Here is a 12602-nt window from a genome sequence, read left to right on the forward strand (position 1 = left end):
CTGTCGCTAATGTCTGAATTTAAAGGAGGAGGCCTGGTGAGTAGCCTCGGGGCGTACTCCTGGACCAGCACAACAATACTCTTGCCTGGAGCTGATGGCAAAACACACTTCTTTGCGCCCATCCACAATTCGTGCTCTAAATGCCCTCTCCCCATCGTGGCTGGGGTTATCTGCCTGGGCACATTGGGAAGGGAGGTGTAGCTGGTCCCCCTTGGGATTAGGGAGAGGAAATCCAAGCGATGCCAGCAGCACAGGGGCGGACAGGAGGGTGGATGGTACAGATCCCTTCAGTACAGCTTGGGCAGCTCACATGTGTGGTCTGGAGCAAGTCAGCTAGAGGCATCCCCCTCAGGTCTCAGCATTCTCTGGCAAATGGGAATGGGGATCCATTCCTAGTTCAGGAAAGGCATCATTACAGGGGAGCGAGCACAGGTGTAACCAGGGTGAAGTGGTGGGGATGTTGGCCCATGTTGCCTCATACAGAGAGCCCTTGTAGTCCTTTGGCAATGTAGAAACAACAGATGTTACTAATAACATACCATTAGTAATAACATAACATGGGAAGCTCCTCTCCCCTTGCAAAACTTCTCTGATTTGAGGCGTTTGCCCCTGGTGCCAACATTGCTAGGGACAGGTCTGATGAAAGGAACATAGAGTGAAGAAGTCTTTGCTTTGCCCTGACATTCTCTCAGCTCCCAACCTGAGCCTGAGTTAGTGATTGGGGAGGTGTAGATGCTGTTTCCACAGGTACAGATGGTAACTTTTCTACAACTTAAGTTAATGAGTTATATGTATGAGTTTATAAGTCATGAGTTGCTATGATAGAAGACAAAATGCTTGCCTGGTAGATGGAGCCCCCTTGCATTTAGGCTACAGGATAATTACTTTGAGTGAGTTCAAATCTGGCCTCAGACACTTCCTAGCTGGGTGACCCTGGGCCTGTCACTTCACCCTATTTCCCTCAGTTTCCTCATCTGTAAAACGAGCTGGAGAAGGAAATGGCAAACCACCCCAACATCTTTAACAAGAAAACCCCAGATGGGGTCACGAAGGGTGGGACATGATAGAAAAACGGCTGAACAACAACAAATGATGCCGGGACCGAACCTAACCCACAGTCCTCGTTCCTTAACCTGCTGAGCTAAGGAGCCCCAGACTAAAGGCCTTGAGGGTTAAAGATCAGATCCCAGATTCCCTGTACCCGGAATGTTTACCCAAACCATTTTGACTTGCTGATTTCCTACCTAGCTGTGAAAAGCCAATTCAAATACCTCTCCCTCTATGAAACCTTCCCTGAAATTAATTTGTACTGAATTCTCACATCTTACTTTTGCAAAGTTCTAATACACTCACCACAATATTATACATTCTAAAAATCACATCAGCACATTAAAGCTGGAAAGGAGGTAGATAGGCTTGTACCTGAAAAGGAATCATTTTGTCACATCCTCGAGGAGTGTTAATCCAACCTTTGCTTGAAGACCTCCGGTGACAGTGAGCTCACCACCTCCGGAGGCAGCCTATTCCCCTTTAGGACAGCTCTTAAATTTTAGAAATATTCCTCTTAATTAAGTCAAAATCCATCTGCCAGTTCCACCCATCCGAAGTAGTTCTGCCTCTGAGGCTAAGCGGAAAGAATCTAGTTTCTCTTCCTCATCCTATCAACCCTCAGTCTTCTCCAATCTGGCCTTAACAGGCCAAATGCCTTCAGTCTCTGTTAGTACGAAATGGTGAACAGTCTTCTCATCGTCTTCTCAAGGATCTGGTCAAACTCCTCGATTCTAGTTATGTGTGTTGGTGTTTTATGCTCTTACTAGACTATAAGCTCCATGAGGACAGAGCCACATTTTAGCTGACCTTTTTATCTTTCCCAGGACTTAACAAAATGTTCTACAAATAAGAGATTTGTTGTCAATATTATGTTTTGAGGTCGTCTATGTAGTGGTCAGAGGGCTGGCCTTGGAGTCTGTAAGAGGTCAAGTCATACCACTGCCGTATACTTGCTGTCTGACCATGGGTGAGCCACTCAAAGACTTTAGCATCCCAGGTAACTCTCAATTATAGAGATAAGTTGCTGACCTCCATTGGTGGAAGGAGTTTCCACAAGGGGAGTTCTCTCACTATGTAAATATTCCAATGGATCTGTGATCTCACTGAGGGGGACATTCCCTCCAGTGGTACAGAGTTCCCCCCATTTATCCCTGGCCATTTTGTATGATTCCTGTCTATGACCTCCTGCAAGTTTATCACGAATGGGTTAAGGGTGGGGTTGGGGGTCCACTTGGAGTGGCCTTCCTTAATTTCTCTTGATATCACAAGTATCCCAGCAGAGCATTTGAACTGTCCACTGGCCATTCTTCCATCTTGCCAAATCACCAGACCATCTCTTGTGTGAATGTTACATTCCTTTGTTGTTCTTGACTTCAGTTCACCTTTGTTGTTTCTCATTGGTTCTACGTTGCAGTCTGCTCACACCTGCCGTGTACCTCTGCCCTCTGCAAGACGCCCATTTTGAATTCTTCGGAATACAATACTGTTAGCTCATTGGACTCTGCCATGATGAAATTATAGATCCATGTGCCTCCTCAAATGTGATCATCTGGGGAAAGGAGGGACGTGTAGGAAACTGGAAAACTCATTTGGGCTAGTCTCCCGGAAGTCGAAATGGCCAAATGGCTTATATTCTGGCCAAGGGGCTAGTGCCCTCAAAGCCTGGTCCCTAACCTTCCTTGCTGGTCCCTCTGTGGGATGTGGGCACGGAAGAGAAGGCTGCCCCAATTTAGGAACAAAAAGCCTTTTAGAGAAAAACCCCTTCCCTCCGGTGAGCTCATCACGTAATTTTGATCTCTGGGCCAAGGAAAAAACAGTAAATTTGGTGCTTCCATAAATGCCAGCCCAGTCAGAGCACATCGATTCCTCTTCTTGCTTGCCTTCCCCCGTCCCAACTTCCGTCAAGGTTGGGCTGTGAGCATCTCAATGGTTCTAGTGTTGCAGCTGCTAACAGGCCAGCCTGGAATAGCATTTGTGCACATTTTTTACGACGGTGTTTGGAAAGGGAGGAAGGGGCTGTAAGTGGTTCCAAGCATCCTTGTGCGCCTCCAGCTTTACTGTTTTTATTTCTGCTCTGTCCTTCCCAGCTTCAGTAGCTCCTCTCTGTTGTTCAGTTGGGTTTTTCCAGACAAAGGAACTATTCTCCTTATAAGAGTCTCTGGCAGGGTCAGGCCAACTTGCCTGAGTAGAAGGGAAAACGTGCCCTGGGATTATTTTAAAAAGGACTGTGCCCCAAAGAATGGGCTGCCCTGGAATCACCTGGTGATGGTGGCTGGGAATTAGCTCAAAGCTCGGTCTACTCACAGGGAAGCTCAGTGAATAGGCAGCAGAGGATGCACTGTGACTTGAGGGCTTATCATGGGGACTGAACATTCACTCTTGGAGAGTCATTTCTTGGGAGTTTAAGTTCTTTTTCATCCCCTTTTGGATGAGGAGGGACCCCCTAAGCCTTGACTCTCTTCTGTTTGGCATTTGAAGTCCTTCACAACTTGGTTCCAACTGACCACCCCCCTTTCCAGCCAAACTGGCTACTTCCCATTTTTCCAGACTTACTCCTTTTTGCCCCTCCATATTGGTACAATCCAGAAACATTGGCTTTCTTGCTGTTGCTCCACCGCATTCGCGATGTCGCATAGGCTCTTCCCATGCCTGGAATGCACTCCCTTCTCCCCTCTGCCTCTTAAAATTCAGAGTTTCCTTCAAACCTCGGCTCACCCAAGGGTGGAGAACAGCTGGTTCACTCCCATTGCCTCATTTTATGGGTAATAAGAGCTTATATTTTTGTACTGCTTTAAGCCCTCACAATTCCACTGATAGTTAAGGAGTGTGGGCACTATTATCCCCCTCTTACAGAGCTTCAAACAGAGGCTCTGAGACTTGGCTAAGGTCACCCAGCAGATGAGTGTCTGAGGCCAGCCTCCAGAGCCCAAGCCCAATGACCAGCACTCTTCACGCTATACAAACTAGCCTTTCAATGGATGTGCTTTGATCATGATAATAACAGAGCACTTTGAGGATTACAACGTGCTGTTACCTAAATGATTGCATGTCACCTTCACAACCTTGGGAGGAAGGTACAGTATCGTTAACCCAATTTTACAGGTGGGGAAACGAAGGCAAATAGTGTTTAAGTGACTCTTCCAAGGTCACACAGCTAGTGTCTAAGGCAGGATTTGAACTCAGGTTTTCCTGATTCCAAGTTCAGCGCTCTCTTCTCTATGCCACAGAGATGCCCAATGTGGAATTGTGGGTCATGGAATCCCAGGATTTAGAGTTTGAAGGAATCTTTGACATTATCTAATCCAATTCCCTCGATTATAGGAAACACAGTCAGGGCTAAGGTTTGAACTTAGGTCTTCTGAGAAAAGGCAGATCTTCCCTCCCTGACCATGCTGGGAATGAGAGATGTGAGAGACCTTAGACATCATTGAGTTCAATTACTCCTCGTTTGTTAGATGTGGAAACTGAGGCTCAGAGGTAAATGGACTCACTCAGGTTCACACAGATATCAAGGCAGCCAAAGGCAGTGGTTGTCCCCACTGGCGAGTTTCTTTTGGGGTCTCCATTTTGGGGAGGGGCCCAGGTCTGTATTCATTATTCCACCTCTGGCAGTGCTTCTGCCTACAATGCTACCATGCATATGGAAGGACCTCTTATTTCTTCCCACCCCTTCTCCAACTCCCTTTCATGTAAACTCCTTGAGGGCAAGGATTGTTTCTTTTTGTTTGTATTTGTATCTCTAGCATTTAGCACAGCCCCTGGCATACAGTGAGAGCTTAATAAATGCTTATTGCCTTGTAACCAGCTTGGAAAGTGAAATCCTAAGCCTCCAGGCCAATGGGGCTTTTGGCCCTGGGCAGGATGGCTGCAGAGAAGGCCCGAGGCTCTGTTCCTTTGTACCTTCTCGATACTTTCCTTTCTCAGCACCCAGAGCTCTTTGCAACCAAGACCTCACTAATCCTCCCAAAGCCCCAGTCAAGTGGAGATCTGACAGCCTTCATTACTGAGGCTTTGCCCTCTGGGGAAGGCAGCCTGACTTGCCCATGGTTGCGGCATCAGGGAGGGGAGGCAGGTGAGGGCAGGTGGCATGAGTCAGTGGCAGACCTGGGAGGAAACCCAGGGATGCTGACTCCCAGCTCAGCAGCAAAAAAATAAAAAAATTTAAAAAATGCCCAAAGGATTCAAAGGGATACAGAGTCATTGGATTTCTAAGCAAGAGGTAGCCTACTGTGGTGTAAAGAGCATGGGATTTGGAGTCTGAAGAGCTGGGTTCAAATTCTAGCTTGGCTACTTAGGATCACCAGATTTAGACCTGGAAGGGTTCTTACAGCTCATTTTACCCAATCCTTTCATTTATAGACCAGAAAATTGAAGGCTCAGAGGAGTTCAGTCTCAAGCCCAAAAGTTCATGGCTGAATCAAGATTTGAACCCATGTTCTCTGACTTCTAATTCAGCATGCTTCCCACTTCCCTGCTTCTTGCATTTGACTGACTGACTTAGTGAATGAAAACGCATTTATTAAATGCCTTCTATACACCAGACACTGCACTAAGTACTGGGCATACAAATACAAAAGAGAGACAGTCTCTGCCCACAGGGATCTTATGTTTCTAGCTGTAAAACCTCTTGGCAGAATCGTTTTTTCTCTCTGGGCCTGTTTCTTCCTTTGTAAAATGAAAGAAGCCCTTAGTTTGCATGCTCTCTGCCATCCCGTCTGATCCTCTGCTTCACAGCCCTGGCAGAGGGGCTAGTGACTGTGGGGAAGCCTTCCTTTTCATCCCCTGACCTTTGGTACCTCACCTGGACCCTTCCTTTCCTCTCTAGGAGGTAACAAAATCACTAGCAGCCCAGGGAGCCTGAGTGGTGGCAGGGGAGACGGGTGGACAAGGCCCCCATCAGAGTAACTCTGGCAACTCTGAAGCGTCAGTGTGGTGGAGTGGGACTCCTGGGCTGAGATGATATACGGGCTGACGTGGCTACGCCCGCTGGGGACTGTAATTCATTCATTATGGGTGAGCTTCAAGACTAATAAATTTGGGAGGGAAGTATTAATGCCTACACAGGGGCACTGTGAACTTGGCAGTCCCCGAAGCCTGGGACTTTGCAGCCCTGGGTTTTAAAGATGATTTAAAGGAGTTGGGCTGGAGCAAGTCTGAACAGAAACCAGCCAGCGTTTGTCGGCTTGGGACCCAGGCGGCAGCTGGGGGTGGGGGGAGCTTCCCTTCTCTCTGCAGGGAAGGCTTGGCAATGGCCCGGAGAGTTTCTGTTCAGGGCCTGACACTTCCACTCCCTTTGGATGCTGAGAGGCTGCTATGCCTTCACCATCCCGAGATGACAAAGAGGCTTCCCGGCCTCATCATATCCTCTATCAGGCACAGCAGCAGGAGCTGAGCTAGCAGTGGCTGGCTTGAACCATAGCATGGTTCCAACTGGACTGACCTCAGGAGAGAGGACTTCAGAGCTGGAAGGGACTGACTGTCAGGTCCAAGCTCCTCCTGGCTTACACTTACATAGGGCTATGAGGCATGTAAGAACTCTACATTACTAAAGTATCTCATTTAATTCTCATTTTCATAGCAGAGGAAATGGAAGGCCAGAAAGCTGTCCAAGGTCATGCAGCTAGTTGGTTGGAGGGCCAGGTCTTGAACCCAGGTCTCCTGGCTCTACCATACTGCCCTGTTGTGTCCTGCTCCTTGGCTTATCTCCAGAGCTGAAATGGAAATTCTAGCATTTTGGGCAAATTTTGGGGTTCTGGGCGTGGGGGATGGACACAGAAACTGTGGGAAAGCCTGAGGCGAGTACACATCACCACTGATCCCAGTAATGATCCTGGGGGTGGTTCTTTAGTCCGGGTAGTCCACTCCAGTTGGATGCTGGTGCCTGGGCGCAATGGTGGGACAAGACAGAAATAATAGGGAGGAAAGGGTGAGGGGCCTCCTCTGGAAGTGGTCTTCGTACCTTGATATCTTCATGTGGGCACCTGGTGACTCTGGGCTAGTTACATGTCCGCCCATCACCATGGCTCACAACCCTACTACAGATGTCTGCTGCCATGGACTCCATCAAAATCTTCACCTTTCTTTGGAAACAAAAATTCTACCCACTACCATCCAACCTCCAGCCCCTCACTATCTCTTCCCCACAAAACCAAGTTTCCTCGTTCGCTACAGTTAATGGTGATTTGGAAACGGCACAGAAAATCAAAATCTCAAAGAGCTTTGAAGTAGCCTTTGAGCTGAGCAGAGGCAGTCAGCCGTGGGTAGCATGGGAGTCAGTGCTGGGAGTCAGGAGGCTCGGGCTCTCCTCCTGACTCCATTATTAACTTTCTGGGCCTCTGCTTACCCATCTGTAAAATGAGGGAGTGGAATTAGGTGACCTCAAAGGTCACTTCTAGCGTTGACATTTTGTATTCTAAGATTCCTCCCCTTCTTACATCTATGTGCTCATGTCTCTCCAAGCTATGACATTGTGTTTAATGTTCTAAGATCTTTTTTTTGTTCTGGCATTCTAGGCTTTATCTTCTAAGACTCCTTCCAGCTCTGATATCTTATGTTGTGTATATTCCAAGGTCTCTCCCAGCTCTGCCATTCTATACTCTACGATCCCTCCAAGTCAGGACATTCTATGTTTCCTGCTCTGAGGTCCCCCCCTAGTTCTCCATCTCTGATAGTCTGGCTCTATCATCTAAGGTTCCTTTCTATTCTAATATTCTAGATTCTAAGGTTCCTTTCAGCTTTAATATTCTATGTTCTTAGTTATAGGGCGCCCAATAGCTCCGATATTCTATGTCCTAAGGTCTCTTTCAGCTACAGCATACCATGTTCTGTGTTGTAGGCAGCTGGGTGGCACAACAGAAAGGAAGTTAGGCCTAGAATTCAAATCTGGCCTTGGACACTTCCTAGTTGTGTGACCCTGGGCAAGTCCCTTCACCCTATTTGCCTCAGTTTCCTCAACTGTAAAATTGGGATAATAATAGCACCCATATCCTAGGGTTGTTGTGAGGATCAAATGAGATGATGTTGGTAAAAGAGCTTAGCACAGTGCTTGGCACACAGTAGGTGTTTTATAAATGCTTATTCCCTTCCTCCTCTCCCTTCTATGGTCCTGCTGAGCTCTGAACATTCTCTATTCTTGTCCAGCCAGTCTCTGATAGTCTGTCTATGTTCAGAGGTTCCTTGTAGCTCTGACATTCCCTCCAGTTCTGACGTCCTAGGTTCTAAGTTCTAGGTCATTTCCCAACTTTCACGTTCTAGGTTCTAGGCATCTATGTTGGATGTTCTAAGGTCCCTCCCAGCTGTGACTCTCTGTGGTACTGTTATATTTCTGGTGATTCCTGGACTCCTTAGGGTCTTGCCTCAGGTTTCTCCTTGCTCACACGCTCATGTCACATGTCAAGGGGTCTTTTTAAAGCACAGTTGGCTTGGAGGTTGGCATTACCAGCCAGGGCCTCCTTCATTCCTTCTAGACGAGAGCAGCCTGGAGAGCCTGACTGCCAGGTGAATATTCCAAGTCTTGTGGGGCTCTCTCTCCACGGGCACCTCCCAGGTGCCAAAGGAGAAGGCGCACCAACCAAATAGTATGCATGACTCCCCAGTGGATGCCCGGGGTGGGGGAAGACTTGCTTCAATCCCCCAATGGACCGAAGACTGGGGAAAAGCAAAAGCGTGACATGGGTCTTTAAGAGCCCCTGTGCATGCTTCCTCCAGTCATGTATTTTGTGTGTGCTCTCAATGACTCTGGCCCTTGGTTGTGAAAGAGTTGACAGATAAATTCAAAACTGGAAACATCTGCCTTCTGCACGTTTGGGGGATGAGGAAATGCAAGATGGGTGGCTCGCTTGGCAGCTGGAGCTGGGCCATGGCACGTAGGCCAGCCACAGAGGGGAGAAGCAGGGCCAGGAGGAGCATTAGATTTAGAGGTGCTTTGTAGGGAAGGGGGAAGACGGAGGGATTCAGGTCTGCTTACCAGAGTATATGGATGGCATCTTTATGGAGACAAAGGGCTATTTCTACGTTCCTACAGAATTCCATCCTACTGTCACGGACTTCTTGGACCATCACCTCCCAGAACCCCAGGCTGGCAACCTCAGCCTCCCTCTCAACTCTCGCTTTCACCTCCCCCCGTCCGATTCATCGCTAATTCTCACTATTCCTCCCCTCACCATACTCACCTTCTAATTGGTCTCCCACCCTTGAGCTTCTCCCCACTCCAATCCATCCTCCGGTCAATGGTCAGTCAACAAACATTTAGTAAGTAATCCCTCGCTATGTGCTTTTAGGCACTGGTGATACAAAAAGAGACAAGAGACAGTGCCTGCCTTCCAGGAACTCACCGTCTAATGGGGGAGGCAATGAGCAAAGAAATAGGCTCAGATCAGCCGTCTACTGGATGAATAGGGAATCAGTAAAAGAGGAATGGCCCCAGAATTGAGAGAGGTCCTCCATGTAGCCACTAGAGCATAGGACTGAGCATGTTGCCAGCTCCTCAGTAAACCCTGTGGCTCCCTATTACCTCTAAAGAGCAAATAGAAAACCCTCTGTTTGGTATTTAAAGCCCTTCACAAACTGGCCCCTTCTTCCCTCTGCAGCTGCCTTACACCGCAGCCCTGTGCCCCCGCTCACTGATCCAGTGACATTGGCTTCCTCGCTGTCCTTACATGTGACGCTCTGTCTTCGGACTCCATGCTTTTTCACTGGCTGTTCCCTGTATTGGAACACTCTTCTACACCCACCCCCCCCTTTTGTTTCCCCGGCTTCCTTTAAGTCTCTGTTCCAATCCCACCTTTGGGAGGAAGCTTTTCCCGAGCCCCCCAGCAGCTGGAGGTTTGCTGTAGGATGACCTTCGATCTACTCCGTATATTTCTCGTATTTATATATCATTTCCCCATTAGACTGTGGACTCCTTGAGGCAGGGACTGTGTTTTTGCTTTTCTTTGTATACCCAGTACTCAGCACAGTGCCTGATATACAGTAGGTGCCTAATAAATGCTTACTAAAAATAAAAAAATGCTTACTGATTGGCCCTTCCAATTCTGGAAATCTGTCTGCATGAGGACACATGTCCCGTGATGCTGTGTCTGTATGAAGTCCTATGTCCTGTGACGCCACGTCTGTGTAAGGACACGTGGCTTTTGAATGACTGAGAGAAGTCTGAGCCCATGACGCTGTCTGTCTACGTCTCCTTACACCATGAAATATCACAAAGGCTTGTGTCTTTGTGGCTCTGACGCCAGCTGTCTACATGCTGTGTCTTTCAAGCATCATTATAATTACCGTGTCATTCTCGAGCTCCCCAAGGAGGAGGGAGGAGGAGGCTCTGACAGCAAAGTCCCCATGCAGAAATGGGAGAGTGGCGTCCCCTGATAGGAATGCTGGGAAATAGTCTGCACATAGGACCGTGGGGGTTAGGGCGAAGGGTTAAGGCTATCTGCCGGGTGACGCTGTGCGGGCAGGTCTCCATCAGCTTCCCAGGGCTCCCGGGCCAGCGGATCGGGAGGAACTCACCGTGAGGGGGCCGCAACTCTGTGATGTTCTCCGTGGTCTCGTCATCGTCCGAGTCTCCCGTGTCCACCACCTTGTACCTGGCACTGCCCTGTGGGTTGAGGACATGAGGGGCCTGCAAGGCCGCCTCTCGTTCGGCGGCCAGGTCCAGGTCCTGCTGGGCCAGGTGGGCCCTCAGCTGCCGGATTTCAAACTGGAAGACCAAGGGAGATGGATCACTGGTCCTGCCTGGTGGATCATGAACAGGGGGCAGCTTTCTTTGGGAAGCGAGTCTCCTGTTTGAGAGTCATTACCACACCACGGAGAGGGTCCTGCTCTCTCACCAGTCCCTCCAGAAACTGCCCTCAAGGACACATCCTACAGGAAGCCATTCCTGATACCCCCAGGCTCAAGTGCTTTGTATAAACAGAACTTACTTAGCGTGTTTTATTGCCCATAAAGCAATGCATCTGCATCCCAGTGTCCATCACAGTAAATTGTATACAGTAGGTGCTTAATAAATGCTTGTTAAATCGAATAGAATTTACTCGGGGTCCAAAGACCAGGATTCGAGTTTCAGTCCTATGACTTCCCAGTTGTGTGACCTTGGGTAAGTCACTTAATTCCCACCTCATTTGTAAAATGATGATTATAATGCTGTTAGCATCCTCCTTTGACAATTTTCCTTGCATTTCTTCTGTAATTGTTGTGTATGTTGTCTAACTTGTATTTATTCTGTGCACATGTTGTCTGTGGAGGACCTGAGTTCAAATGTGACCTCAGACACTCACTGCCTGTGTGACCCTGGGCGAGTCACCGGACCTCTGTTTGCCTCACTATCTGTATAATGGGGATCATAACAGCCCCTCCCTCCAGGGACACGATGATGGTAGAGAGCGCTTAGCACGGTGCGCAGCACAGAGTAAGGGTTATATAAACGTTAGCTCTCATGACTGTATAGACACCTGCAGCTAGATCGATGTGTGGACACACAAACACGGCTATGCACACACACACACGCGTGTGTACACGCGTGCACATTCATATGTATAAGTACAGGTGCATAGACACCAGCATGTAGAGCGGCAATGCACAATTAGATTGTACGTTATGTATGATTTTATATGTGCGTGCATAGAGCATCTGTATTAGCTATGATGCTGAACCTGATGTAGATGTTATAACTCATACATACGTGCCTAGGTGTGTGTATACATACATGCACGCGTGTTTATGGAGTGGAGGTCAAGAAAGGGATCTTGGGAGGCCTTATGGGTGGTAAATGGTGGGGGAGCCATGGTCGCCTCCTGTGTAGGGGCAATGGTGGTGGTCATTTGATTACAATTCCGTTTGCAAAAGGTCAGGAGAAATGGTTGGGCTGAAGGAGGGGAGGCCCCGGCTAGCCCATGACCAAATCTTAACACCGTCTGTTTTTTCCACTGAATGGTCTTTGGGGAGGTCAAGAGGCACAAACCCTGTTTGCTGAAGTCCACCGTTGTGTCTGCCTTACTGACCAACATCCTAGGATGGTCCATCCCTCTGCGGAAAGGACGCTCTGGGAGGGAGGCGGAGTAACAAGCCCTGTGTTCAGGGGAAGGAAGCTAGTCACTGGGCTTCTCCTTCCAGTTTTTATTCATCCGGGGGAGGCCTTATTTAGGATCTTAGATTTAGAGCTGGATAAGGCTTGAAAGACCATAACACCCTCATCTGACAGATGAAGAAACCGAAGCCTAAAAGGTTTAAATGACTTACTCCAAATTACCCAAAATGCACATTTGACTCCAAGGTCTATGCTATCTCACAAGGTGGTTGTGGGGAAAAGGGCTCTTTAAACACTAAAGAACATTAGGAGTGAGAGAGATAATAAGGATGATTATTCTCTGATTTCATTTTTGTTTTTGTAATAAGGAAGAAACAAATAAACCCTGTGGAGAGAGCACTGGACTTGGAGTCAGGAAGACCTGAGTTCAAATCCAGCCTCCGACACTTCCTAGCTGTGTGATCCTGGGCCAGTCACTTTACTGCTGTCTGCCTCAGTTTCCTTGACTGTAAAATGGGAGTAATAACCTTGC

General features: G+C 48.2%; 1 protein-coding gene across 1 annotated transcript in view; it reads right to left on the minus strand.

Annotated features, from left to right (window-relative positions):
* TMEM266 (transmembrane protein 266) overlaps positions 1–12602 on the minus strand; it is a 94825-nt gene that overhangs the window by 7953 nt on the left and 74270 nt on the right. Inside the window, exon 8 of the mRNA XM_036769535.1 lies at positions 10555–10744. Within this exon, the coding sequence (XP_036625430.1) occupies positions 10555–10744 (190 nt within the window). The remainder of the gene's footprint in view (positions 1–10554; positions 10745–12602) is intronic.

This window comes from Trichosurus vulpecula, chromosome 8 (genome assembly GCF_011100635.1).
Source record: "Trichosurus vulpecula isolate mTriVul1 chromosome 8, mTriVul1.pri, whole genome shotgun sequence".
NCBI classification, from domain to species: Eukaryota; Metazoa; Chordata; class Mammalia; order Diprotodontia; family Phalangeridae; genus Trichosurus; species Trichosurus vulpecula.